Source organism: Cajanus cajan, chromosome 7, assembly GCF_000230855.2.
Source record: "Cajanus cajan strain Asha chromosome 7, NIPB_CcT2T_4, whole genome shotgun sequence".
NCBI classification, from domain to species: Eukaryota; Viridiplantae; Streptophyta; class Magnoliopsida; order Fabales; family Fabaceae; genus Cajanus; species Cajanus cajan.
Window position 1 is genome coordinate 46,361,591 of NC_138523.1, and position 13,342 is coordinate 46,374,932.

Consider the following 13,342-nt stretch of genomic DNA (forward strand, 5'->3'; position numbering starts at 1 on the left):
AATGTATATATCAAGTTTATTAATTTTTAAAAAAATTGATAACTATTTGATACTTCATTTTATTAATTCAAATTTATGCATAAACATAAAAATATATTATATATTAATTTGAATATGTATATATATATATATATATAATAAAGTATCATATAGTTTCTAAATTTTTTAAAATTTGATAAACTTATTTTATATATTAAGAATTTTTAATTTAACGATTAGATTGTTAAAACTTGATGTAAAATAAAAATTATTAAGTGAAATAAATACTCTTAAAATAAATAAATTTATTCTCATATATATATATATATATGAGAATTATTTTTATGCCCTCCCTCCTTCCTCTTTTAACACAATTTTGAATCCTCATTATTTCCTCCAACGAGACACGTTCTTTAGGGGATTTGGGGGTTCTAAGAGAGAGGGAAACTCGATATAGTTGTAAATTGGGAACAACCTTTGACAATGGAAGAGTCATTCATTAAATTTATTAACTTAAAATTACCTGCCAGTTGTAAGAGGGGAACTCACTATTAAATTTGTCACTTAATACTCATCATATAGTATCTGTATCGGTAATAAAAATATTATACTAAACTTTTGTGAAGTTATACAGTTAACTTAATGAGTCCCTTTCTAGTGATGATAAACTTAGTTTGATATGTTATTTTTTAAAAAATTATATAAATTAAAAATTAATTTTAAATTTGAGAGATAATATCAAATTTAATTCAAATATAAGGTATACTATAGGGATTTAGCTAGAGGGTAAAATCGAGAACTCTTCAATATACTAATAATTGATAAAGTATAGTAAAAATATAAAAATATTATTAAAAGTATAATAATCATTAATGGACATATGATATAAGGGGGTATATTGAATTAAGATTTTAAATGATTTTTTAATTAAAAAAAGTGTTGTTGATTTTAAAAGACTGCAAGATTCTTATGAGTTATGAGTTTTAAGATTTTGTAGGATTTGCAAGACTTTCAATTAAGATTTTAATGGATTCTAGAAGGTTTTTAAGTTAGAATTTTAATGGATTCTACAAGATTTTTAAGTTAGGATTTTAATGGATTTTGCAGGAAGAGTTTAAGATTTTTTTTTCATATATTCAAATTTAAAAAGAGTCAGACAAAAAAAAACAACAACATCTGGATAAATAATAATAATAATTATCCGTAATATCATGTCCTTCTAAATAACATTTACCCACATATCCATAACTATACTAGTCCTCTAAGTATTAGCATCTTTTCGCTCTTGTTTTTGGATTTTAATAATAGGCTCAAAATTATGATTTACATTAATCGATAATGTTGAAGATAAATGTTCGTCCACCACTCCAATTGAAAATTCATTAGAATAATATTTTTTACGAAGAAAGTTGTGTAGTGCTGTACATGCTAAAAATTATTTTAAACAACATTTCAAATTTTTTTATAATTTATGATTTAAAATATTTTATTTATAAATTTAAAAATGATTAAAAAAATAGTGAGACAGCTATCCTACTCTCTTATAACTAAATATGTCTCTTCATTTTATATTGATATTGAAGTAGAAATTTACAAACATCAACTAGGAGAAAAAAATATATATCTAAAATTTAATACAAGTACAAAAATAATTTTTTTAATTTTTTAATTCCTTTCAATTATTCACTCGTGAAGAAATATTTTTAATATTGAATTTTAATACACTACAATGTCTCGTGTTAATTTTCTTTTTTAAAATATAAAAAAATCATAATTTCATAATATAAAAATTTTAAAAATGAAATTCATAGTAAATAAAAGAAATAAAATAACTATTGAGTCATAAAAAGGGAAAGATAACAGTAACAAATTCAAGAGAGGGAGAGAGATCGCCAACTCAACCGTTTTCTGTGTTATAAAACTAAGGAACAACCTCAATTAAATATAGCAAAATAGAACAAGTCAATTAAAGAGAACTGAAAGAAAAATTGAGCAAGTCAATGACATTATCATTTATGTATAGAAGTTTCACCAAATAGGGAAATGGAATGAGAATAAAAGTACAATATTATATATGAGTAGTAATACAGTATTATTAGTAAGAGAAAAAAATGGAAAAGACATGAACATAGAAGAAAAAAAAATGAAAAACTCACTTGAAAATTCTTGAAGCACTTGAAAAGTCACTTCAAACAATCTTCTAAAATCTGATGGGTTTGGATGAGATTGTTTTATGAATTTGGTATTTATAGATACTATTAAAAAGTCCTTCAAAATCCTTCTAATACAACAATCATTTAGAATCCCTATATTTTTTAATATCAACTGATTATTTTTAAATTGTAAAAAGTCTCAAATGAATACTAATAGATTTTATTGGACTCTTTAAAAAATCTTGAAAATCTAGATTGAATACTACTGAATTGTTTTTAAGTGATATAAAATCTTGATCGAATATCAACATATTTTTTTACTCAAATTTTTTTTAAAAAAAATCCTATAAAATTCTAAACTAGTACACTCCCTAAGTCTAAATCTAGTAAAATTAATATAAATAATGACGTAGAGAAAAAACTATTATATTTTATTATAACATAATTCAATGGCTAACTTGAATGTTAGTGCGAACTTTCTCTTTTATAAGCAGGGACGGAGCCAGGATTTCAATACTGGGGGGCCGAGAATAAATAATATATAATTTATAATAAATGAAAATTAAAGTATCAAAAGCATATTATCTGACAAAACTAGATAATAATTAACATAATTTAATAAAAATTATTTCTCATATTTACATTTGATAAATATATCGAACATATTGCAAGATCAAGTTATTCAAGTATGTACCTTTATCATATCAGTTGTAAATCTTCGTGCAATCTCCTTCTCAATATAAACAATCATGTAGTCAGTAAGAAAACCATCTTCCATCTTGTTGCGCAAACTTGTTTTTATAATCTTCATAGCTGAAAAAGCACGTTCTGTAGTTGCTGTTGACACGGGCAGAGTAAGAACAAGTCGTATCAATCGATCAATTAAAGGATAAACATTTGATTTGCCAACCTCTACTAGTTTTTGACATAATTCACCAAGAGTTGACAAATTATGAAATTTGGGATCCTTTGGCACATCAAACTCATAATGTTGCAATTCATATTCCATATGAATCATTTCTTGGTCAGAAAAATCTGAAGAGTAAAATTTCTTAGCTAGACTACAAATATCACAAGCATTAAATGATTTGAATGCATCTTTAGGATCCAAAGCTACACTCAACATAAGAAGTTCAGTTGATTGCTCGCTGAATCTACTATTCAATTCTTTCAATTGATAATCTATCGCTGCAGTAAATATATCTACACGATAATGATGCTCAACTGTCACAGAATCCTTTTTAAGCCGAGTTCGAATTATGTCAGAGTAAGTAGCACTCATATCAGGAATTGGTACACCTCGGCTATTGCAAAAAGAGTTAACATTTTCTAAAAGAGAATCCCAACCAAAATCCCTTAACTTTTGAATTAGTGACTTTGTGCTAGAAACCAAACACATAGCATTCACAATGTCTTGATTCTTTTGCTGCAAAGCTTGACAAAGCTTGTCTGTGATTCCCATAATTTCTTTCATAACATGTAAAATGAAAACAAATTCAAAAGACATCAATACTCTGAAAGCATAAGTAGCATCACCTCGTTGAGAGCCAATTCCATTAACCACCAAATCTTCAAGAACTGAAGTAGTTGCATTAAACATGCGTAGAAGGCTACATATTGAATTGAAATGAGAACTCCATCTAGTATCTCCAGGTCTTTGTAGTGTGCCAATTTGATTAGCTCCCCTCCCAGTTTCAATCTCATCATTTGCAACCAAACGTGCAATTTCAGTCTCATAAGCATCATGTAACTCATCATTGCGTTTGCAAGAAGAACACACAACATTAACAATCCTACTCAAGTTTTGAAAAAAAGCATGAACATCACTTGAATCTTTAGATGCAGCAACAAGAGCTAATTGTAACTGATGAGCCAAACAATGTACATAATATGCATAAGGACATTCTTGAAGAATAAGAGCTTGCAAACCATTCCACTCTCCACGCATATTACTAGCTCCATCATATCCTTGGCCTCTAATATTTTCAATGTTGAGATTATGATTAGACAATACTAAACAGATTTCTTGCTTAAGAGTGGATGATGTAGTATCTTTCACATGTACTAAATCCAAGAAGCGCTCTTTAACAAATCCATTCTTATCAACAAATCTAATAACAATAGCCATTTGTTCTCTCTTAGATTCATCTCGAGCTTCATCAATAATCAAACAAAATTTTGCATCACCAATCTCTTCTCGAATTTCATTTTGCACCCTTCTAGCAAAAACATTTAAAATTTCTTTTTGAATAGTAGGTGAAGTGTATTTTGCATTTTGAGGAGCATTCTCCAAGACAACTTGATCTACTTCGTTATTATAAGAAGCTAAGAGTTTAATCATTTCAAGAAAGTTACCTCGATTTGTTGACCACAAACTCTCATCACGTCCTCTAAAAGCACAAGCTTGAAATGTCAACCATTTAACCACATCGATGGATACTTTAAGACGCAACCGATTGCTTAGAATTTGCTGTGAAGTTTGCTTGTTCAACACTTTATCAATGTGGCATGATTGATTCTTGAAATCTTCTAAACATCTAAGAGCAGCATTGTGAACAGAATTAATATTTTTCCCCATGTGAGATAAAAATGCACAATCTTTTCCATTATTCACTTTCTTCCAATTTCTAAATCCTGCCGAAGTGAATGGACTTGGTTTTTTAGAAAATAAAAAACATGGAAAACAATAGGCAGCATCTTTTTCCGGTGAATATTCTAACCAAGAAAACATTCTAAACCAATGAGCTTGAAATCGGCGAGGATGATCTTCAAGACCTGAAAGTGGATACAAATCCATTAAAAATTGATATGGTCCAAACTTCACATACGCCCTACGAATATCATCTTGTTGATTAATAGGATAGTTCCAAATTTGTAAACGTTTTCCAGGATCGCGAATCAAGGTACCACTCTCAATTGTTTCTTGTTCAGTCCTCAAAGCTTTGGGAGGAGGTGGCTGTTGCTCATCAACTTCAGCAACATCATCAACATTTGTATCTAAATTTGAAATTGGTGTATTAGACAGTGTTTCTTCATCATCTCTCTCTTTTCTTTTGAAAAATGATTCAATAGTTGTCTTCCTCATCTTCATTGAACCTAAAAGAATTTAAAACTATAAAAATCATACGAAATAGGCAACAACACTAACACAGTAACACTCTTAACAAATTTTAATTAAATTGAGGGGAAAAGGGTTTTCAGCATAATAGCAAAGGGGAAAATATTAAAACAATTAAAAGAAAACATTCATTAAAATATTAGTAACAAAAAAGAAGTGTTAATTTACCTTTTGAAGAACTAAAATAAAAAGAGAGATTGAAGACGCAAGGAGCCAAGGAGAGATTGAAGAACCAATGATGCGGTGCAGGTGTTGTTATGAAATAAGAATCAATGACGAATTGATGATTATTGATTGACGTGGTGCAAGCTGTGAATTGTGATGCTAACTAGTCAATAGTCACTACCCAATCCTATTCCTATTGCCAGTGTTACTTGAGAATTGAGAAGGCAAGAATTGGAATGATCAAATGAGGCGCTACATTTTTTAAAATAAAAAAAAATTCCAAAGTGATACCACATAGCAGGCCGTACCAGAAGTCCAAAAGTTGAATAAAAAAATAAATTTGGGTTATTCATTTAATTATACATATGAGTTTATATTAAAAATAGGGGGTGCCATATAGTAATATATATGTATATAAAAAAAAATTAAAATTGTTGGGGGGGCCGTGGCACCCGTAGGTCCCCCCTTGGCTCCGTCCTTGTTTATAAGTGTGATCAAAAGTTAAAAAGAATATCAAATAAGAAGATTATAAGTGCAAAAACTCATAGGGCTCCTACTTAAGCAACAAGATTTCTCACGTATACTAGTATAGGTACATAAGGGATTAAAAATAGAGAAAACACTCTATTTAATATATTCTTTCTACAACTTATTTTTTACTTAAATTTTTTAAAATTAAAAAAAAATGACCATGCATCTCATTTAATAAAATTTTTCATATTTTATGGTGAGTGATGAATAATTATTTTCCCCTATTTATTTATCTTTCTGTACTTATTTTAATTATTGATTTGAGTTTAATCGCTTATTAACTGCATAGTTTCACTGTTTGGGTTTCATTGGGCCAGTAATTCAAATTTTAATTAATTTTAATTCACTTGGTCTAATTTTTGTCTATTAATTATTTTCAAGTTAATTATGAAGCATTTTTGGGCTTGGATATTATTCTTGGACTTCAATAGATAAATGCCACGTCAGCACCACATCAGCGCCACATCAACATTTTGTTTTATTTTATTTTTCGTTTATTTTATGTATTTTCGGGTCAAACCTGACTTGGGGCCCATTTTGACTCTTATAGGGTTTTTAGGGTCCTAGGACAGCCACTAACAAAAACATCTGATGTGACCACGTTACCTTCCTTCCTTATCTTTGTTTTTTTTACGTTTTTCTCTCTTAGAGCTACAGTTTTACGTTTTGCTCTCCTCTCCTCTTATCTGCAGTTTACGTTTTGTATCTGAACCCTTGCATTGAAGAATATAGATTTTCCATTTTCGTTTTGCTCTCCTATCCTTGCATTTTCGTTTCTGTATCTGCTTCTGTTTTAATGGAAGGCTAAAATCCTTGGGGTTGGCTTCTTGTTATGGATTGTAATCTCTGTTTGAGGTTGGGTATGTTTGTATATCTCTGTTCTACTTGGTCATTTTTCATTTAACCTCTGTATCAACGTGTCCATGCTTAATGGGATGTGCTCAATGCCACAATTGCTTAATTTGTGAAGAGGTTAATGTTGTATAAGTTTGCTTAATTCGTGTAGGCAAGGACGGAGCCAAGGGGGGACCTACGGGTGCCACGGCCCCCCCAACAATTTTAATTTTTTTTTATATTTTTTTTTATATGCTTTTGATACTTTAATTTTCATTTATTATAAATTATATATTATTTATTCTCGGCCCCCCAGTATTGAAATCCTGGCTCCGTCCCTACGTGTAGGGAAATCTTGAGTTAATCTTCGCTTAGTTGGTTAACTCGGATGGAACAAGGATTAAGTAGTTAATAGAGTAATCTCATTGTGAACCAAGGATAAGAGAGTTACAGTCCGAACAAGGAGCTAATCTATTTTACTTGCTGTGTTATCTGTGTTTTATTGTGTTATAAACTAAAAAAATCTAAACCAAACCCCCCCTTCTCACTTCGTATTTAAGCCTTTGACAGAGAAAAATGGTCATTGGAAGACGACCTAGGACAACTTTCTAGTACTGCATTTAATTATTTTATTTGACTGGATACGGCTCCGATTAGTGAGATTTATTAAAATCTTTAATTTTCAAATAATAGTATAAAGAGTATTGATTAAGAGTGTTAGAAAGATTGTTTCTAATATTTTCCTTAAAAATATATTTAAGTAAAGTGTGACATGACAAAATCGAATGATATATTAAGTAACTTATATATGGTATTTTATATTTTAAAATGAGTAAATGTATAAAAAAATTTTGGACAGCGATAAACATTGTTATATGGATCTCTGAAATTAATAATATATATATATATATATATATATATATATATATATATATATATATATATATATAAGCTTCTAAATATCAAATAATCTCCTAAAATTTAACTGTTTAATATCATATCTGAATTTTTAATTAACATAATTGTTAATTTGTAGTTTTATATACTTATTTAACAATTTGTTTAAGGTTTAAATATATTTTTAATTTTTGAAAAATGAAGAAGTTTTGATTTTGGCCTTTTTAATTTTTTTTTTCATTTTTTATATTCTAAAATTTGTAAAAAATATTTTTAATCCTTGTGAAATACTTTTATATTTTTTTGAAATTTTAAATCATTATTTTTTTCTAATAGTGATTTTAAATAGATAATTATTATTTATTTTAAAGACCTATCCAATTTATTTTTAGAATTATTACATACTAACATAATATAAATTTATAATTGTCACTTAATCTTTTAATAAATAAATAAGCAATTAAAAATAATAATATAATAACAAGACTAAATACTATAATTTTAAATTTCATAGCAAAGAAAATTTTAAAAAAATTATAAGAATAAAAATCAATTTTTGCTCATTTTACATGAAATAAAAATATATTTATTTTTTAAAATTTCAAGAATTAATATAGATCCAAGATTAGAAATTAAAAATGACATTTTACTAATTTAAAATTTTATTTTTGATATTGTAGATTAAAAACTGTCTTTGACATGGTGAAATTTAATATAGAAAAAAAAGTATAAAAATATTTTAAATGATAACTCTTGAAAAAGATAAATTAAAATTATGAACAGTAGATGATTAAAAATTGGGAGTTGCTACGGTACCCTTAAAGATTAAGGGATTTCAATACATTTTCTTATATAAAAACTCATAAAAGATTTAAGAAAAATTAATTTATTTATAAAATGAATAATTCAACTTATACTTATAAAATAAAAAGTAAGATAAAATTATAAAGATTAAAATTATAAGATTTCAATAATATTATAAAATATTAAATTTTTTTTAATAAATAGTAGAAATAAAAAATTATTAAAATTACAATATAGAAATTAAAAAATTTAAAACAAAAAGACAAAAAGATATACTTAAAAAATTATTAAAATTAAACTATTTAAATATATAATAATATTATTACAAATAAATTAGAATATATAAAATAAAAATAAAATGACTAAATAATTTAAAAAATAAAAAAATAAAAAATCATAAATATTATTTAAATAAATTATAAAAAATATAAAATATAAAAAACTGTACCAGTACCTTCTCAAATAAAATGAGTACCATAGAATTTTTCTTAGAAATTTGGTTATAGCTGACGTGTCTGGCCACTCGCACTAATTCGTTCCAGGGATGTGAATATTCGTTCCATTCTGAAAAATACAAAACAAAATTGAAAATTCCAAGTTTGGGGGTCTCACGATTTCAATTCACCCTTTCGCCCACAAACTCCGATTCTCCTTGTAAGCAGCGGTACCAGGTTCGATCTTTTCGTTTTTCACGATTTTTGTATGTTTTGTTGATCTGCTAACTGGCATTTGATCCGACGCAAGTTCGTTACTTTTTGATTGAAAATCAGATTTTCGGATACCCTTTGTGTCCCCAATTGATGGGTTTTGTCTGGTATTTGTACAGGTAATTGATTTAGAAGTAGATAAAGGATGGGGGCAATGATATCGAGGTTCTGGTTCATGTTATTCCCGGCAAAAGAGTATAAGATTGTTGTTGTTGGATTGGATAACGCTGGAAAAACAACAACCCTTTATAAATTGCATCTGGGTGAGGTTGTCACTACCAACCCTACTGTCGGTAGCAACGTCGAAGAGCTCGTCTACAAGAATATACGATTTGAGGTTCCTTCACTTATCGCTTTACTACTTTATTTATTCGTTTATTTTGTTTTGTTGTGTTGATCTTTGCTTCGAGGGTTAAATGTCATAGTTGTTGCGAAATATATATGTGAGTATGAGAGCTTGTCTCTTCTTAGTCTTTCGTAGGTCTTTATTAGTTAAATGGCTCTAAGCAGTTATATTTATCAGCACTCTAATTAAATTCTCTAGAACATCCAACAATCCCAAAACATAGGGAAAATAGTTTTTTACTTCTACCATAATGGGTCTATTTGGAATTTGAATAAGCTTCTCCAGAAGTACTTCTTCTAAAAGAAAAAAAAAATATATATGAAATAAGCTTCTCTGTGAACTTAAATTAGCTTATGCAAAAGTTAATTTGTAGAAGTTCTCTCATATTAGTTTCTCTAATAACTTTTTTTAACATACATAAGCTAATTTTAGTTTATGGAAAATTTTATTTCAATTTTTCTTATTTTTTCTCCTATAAAAGGTTTCTAGAGAAGTTTATCCAAATAGACCCAATGTCTATTAGGGTTCAATGAAAATTGTGTTTCCATTGTCCTTGGACCAGACGCATAACTTTGTCCTGGACATATTATGTCTCTGTTTTCTAAGTGTGTTTGGGTGAGTGTTTGCAAACTTGATTTTGAATGATATTGGTTTTGTAAAGTAATTTTGATAAAAGTAATGGTTGAATGTGTTCAAATAATCATGATTAGATGTGTAATTATATAACAACAATAACAACTAAGCCTTTTCCCATTTCATTGAGTCCGCTATATGAATCTTACAACTTTGTTAAGTTCTGTCATGTATTAAGTGCAAAGATAGGTCATTTACCTCTAGTAGCTTTCTCAATGTCTCCCAATGGTTTGACTAGTAACTTTCTACACACCTTTAACTATTGGGCTATCTTCTATCTGGTCAACCTTTTCCACATATGCCCAAACCATCAAAGACAAAGTTTTACCATTTTTTCTACAATGGGAGGAGGTCCCCCTGCTTTCTCTCTAATGATTGTATTCCTAATTTATCTTGTCTAGTGTGACCACTTACCACTCATCCATTGTGACGCTCATTTTTGTGACATTAAACTTGCCCATCCATCCTAATATAGATATATAAATGCCATTAAAGTAATATTCTAGTATTGATTTATGGACATACTGGTATTTCTTTTCACTACAAAAGTGGCATGTCAGAATTGTGGTTCGAAGCACAAAATTTATTCTTTACAATTTTGTCAAACACGTGGATACAATAAATGAAGCTTGTCTGCATCCACTGAGTGAGCTTGTAAAGATGCAAATGTTTTTCCAAATACTGGCTAAAGCTTGGCTACCCTTGATTCTCTACACAATTTTGGTATTTGATGTTGTTGTAATTTTTTTCTGTATGAACTGGTACTCTTTGCTTTGTGTCAGTAACAAGTGTTTTGGGGAGAATGCACTGGCATCAATTAACTCATGTAGCCAATCTCATCTACAAAGAAATACTTGATCATTTTTTTTTCTCAAGATAAAAATAAGAGAGTGCCGGAAGTGGATAGCATTTTTTTTTTCTGTTTCTTTAGGTTTTGGTGTGGGCAAGCATTTTAAACCTTTTGAGTTCTTTGCATCCTACTTTTTTTTCCTTCCTAATAAAAAACGGAGGGGTCTGATTTTTCTATCAATCTACATGAATGTATTATGGTGCATTTGGTATCAAATATTTTAAGTTTTACTACTGTGCAGGTTGAAGCATTACTCATTTATTACTCCCTCCAATTTGTCTTTCATTTCAGGTTTGGGATCTTGGTGGACAAGAAAGACTGAGGACATCATGGGCAACATATTACCGAGGAACTCATGCTGTGATTGCAGTGATAGACAGCAGTGATAGAGCCAGGATCTCAATCATGAAGGATGAACTTTTCAGGTTGCTGGGGCATGAAGATTTACAACATTCTGTCATTCTTGTCTTTGCTAATAAACAAGACATCAAGGATGCTATGACTCCTGCTGAGATCACTGATGCACTATCTCTTCACAGCATCAAGGATCATGATTGGCACATACAGGCTTGCTGTGCCCTCTCAGGAGATGGATTGTATGATGGTCTTGGATGGATTGCCCAGCGAGTATCTGGCAAATCCCCAACATGATCTTGGGCTGCTGGAAACCCTGGATCAGATTCATTTTTTATGTATTGAATTTATATGACGAGGGACTAAATTCTCTGTATCATTTATACTTCAATGAGTCAAGCAAAGATAATGTGTTTGATTTGCTATGAAGAAAAAAGTTATTCAATAATCTGATTAGGATGCCTTTTTTATTCTCAGATCAAGTTTATTATTCAGATAAGCTGAAAGCGTAAGGAGAGAATTTCACATTTTCACAAGATATGCTCTGTGTGCGCGCTATTGTGTATATGTATATACATATATATATATATATATATACATATATATATATATATATATATATATATAATTTTTAAATCACAAGTATCTTTTTACCAAAACAATCTTGTTCGAATAGTAAGATATGTGTTTTAATGAAAGTTATTTAATATTATAAAATTATTCATGTTATTATTTGGTTTGAAAGCTTTATAAAAATAAAAGGTTTTTTAATGAAAGTTATTTAATATTATGAAATTATTCATGTTATTATTTGGTTTGAAAACTTTATAAAAATAGAAAGAATTTGTCCAAGGTTTGTTCTTAACTTAATTTTGCTACTAAAAGAAGCTTCTGCACTGCACCTTCTGTGCAGATTCCAGTTGCTTTGGCTAATGCTGCTTCCCACATAACTCTGGCCAATTATTGGGCCCTCGTATTTTCGTAGTCTGTTGGTTTTATATAATGTGGTTGTATATGTTAGAGAGAAAATTTGTTTTTTTATTAAATAATAAAGATACATTATGATTGGTTGTATGATTTATGAATTATATTTTTAAAAAGTTATCTATGTATTTTAATATGATTATATCCCGATATTTAATATTAAGAGAGGATCAACATTTTATATACACACACGAGCGATAAGGTTAAAATATTTATTCAAGGAAGCGTTTTATATACATAAAGTTTTTATTTTTCTAAAAATTTGATGTAGGGAGTGTTTGATTTCGGTTTGTTACTTAAAAAAAAAATTATTCTTAAAAAAAATATTGTTTCTTGAAAATTTGCCTAAGTTTATTCTAAAATTTTAATACTTATGTTATTTTATTTACTTATTTAATTTAATGCATCAGTTATACACTATAACATTTATAAATATTTATAAAAATATTTATGACTAATAAAAATATTTATATTTTCAAAGATTCGTGATTCCCATAAGATTTGTCACGTATTAAATGTCTCCTAAAATTACTGGAAATTAACATTTAATTTGAAGAGAATTTATTACGAGAATGATTTTGTGCAGGAACGATGGTCATAGTTTGGAAGTACCGATTACGTCCAGTAACAAACTTTCGATTCTCTTGTACAAAAAATTATAAAATTTTGTCCATACTATAAAATTGTTTTCAAAACTGTTCAATATATATCGGGTTTCGTTCAATAAATGTTTTGAATAGAACACTTTCCCAGGAAAAATAAAAAGTGTGTAGATAAGAGTGGTAACAGATGTCTATCACAGGAACCGTTCTCTTAAATTAAATTCATGCTTCACACTAATAACGACGAAAGAGTTTAAGAGATCCAAGTTTACTTTTAAAAATTGAATGGATCAAGCAAAAGCTAATGTGCTTCTGTAATGAGCAGATAAAAAAATTTAAAAGATACTCATCAAAAACATATTTCTCTTCTTGGAGATCACCAAAA

At 28.5% G+C, this 13,342-nt stretch overlaps 2 protein-coding genes across 2 annotated transcripts; one reads left to right on the top strand and one right to left on the bottom strand.

The window, feature by feature from the left end:
- Positions 1-2,613: 2,613 nt before the first annotated feature.
- LOC145949572 (uncharacterized) lies at positions 2,614-5,571 on the bottom strand. Its single transcript, XM_083059850.1, has 2 exons — positions 5,419-5,571; positions 2,614-5,228 (listed from the first exon to the last, which is right to left on the bottom strand). The coding sequence occupies exon 2, from the start codon at positions 5,221-5,223 to the stop codon at positions 2,815-2,817; it is 2,409 nt and encodes an 802-aa protein (XP_082915976.1). The 5' UTR covers positions 5,224-5,228; positions 5,419-5,571; the 3' UTR covers positions 2,614-2,814.
- Positions 5,572-8,993: 3,422 nt separating this feature from the next.
- LOC109817316 (uncharacterized) lies at positions 8,994-11,847 on the top strand. The gene is made up of 3 exons (XM_020382542.3): positions 8,994-9,152; positions 9,308-9,525; positions 11,309-11,847. Exons 2-3 carry the CDS (start codon positions 9,334-9,336, stop codon positions 11,666-11,668), a joined length of 552 nt encoding a protein of 183 aa, XP_020238131.1. The 5' UTR covers positions 8,994-9,152; positions 9,308-9,333; the 3' UTR covers positions 11,669-11,847.
- Positions 11,848-13,342: the final 1,495 nt, after the last annotated feature.

Coding starts and splice junctions, on each gene's coding strand:
- LOC145949572 (XM_083059850.1), bottom strand. CDS start 5,223: ATGAAGATGAGGAAGACAACTATTGAATCATTTTTCAAAAGAAAAGAG.
- LOC109817316 (XM_020382542.3), top strand. CDS start 9,334: ATGGGGGCAATGATATCGAGGTTCTGGTTCATGTTATTCCCGGCAAAA. Junction 9,526..11,308: donor ACAAGAATATACGATTTGAG/GTTCCTTCACTT, acceptor CTTTCATTTCAG/GTTTGGGATCTTGGTGGACA.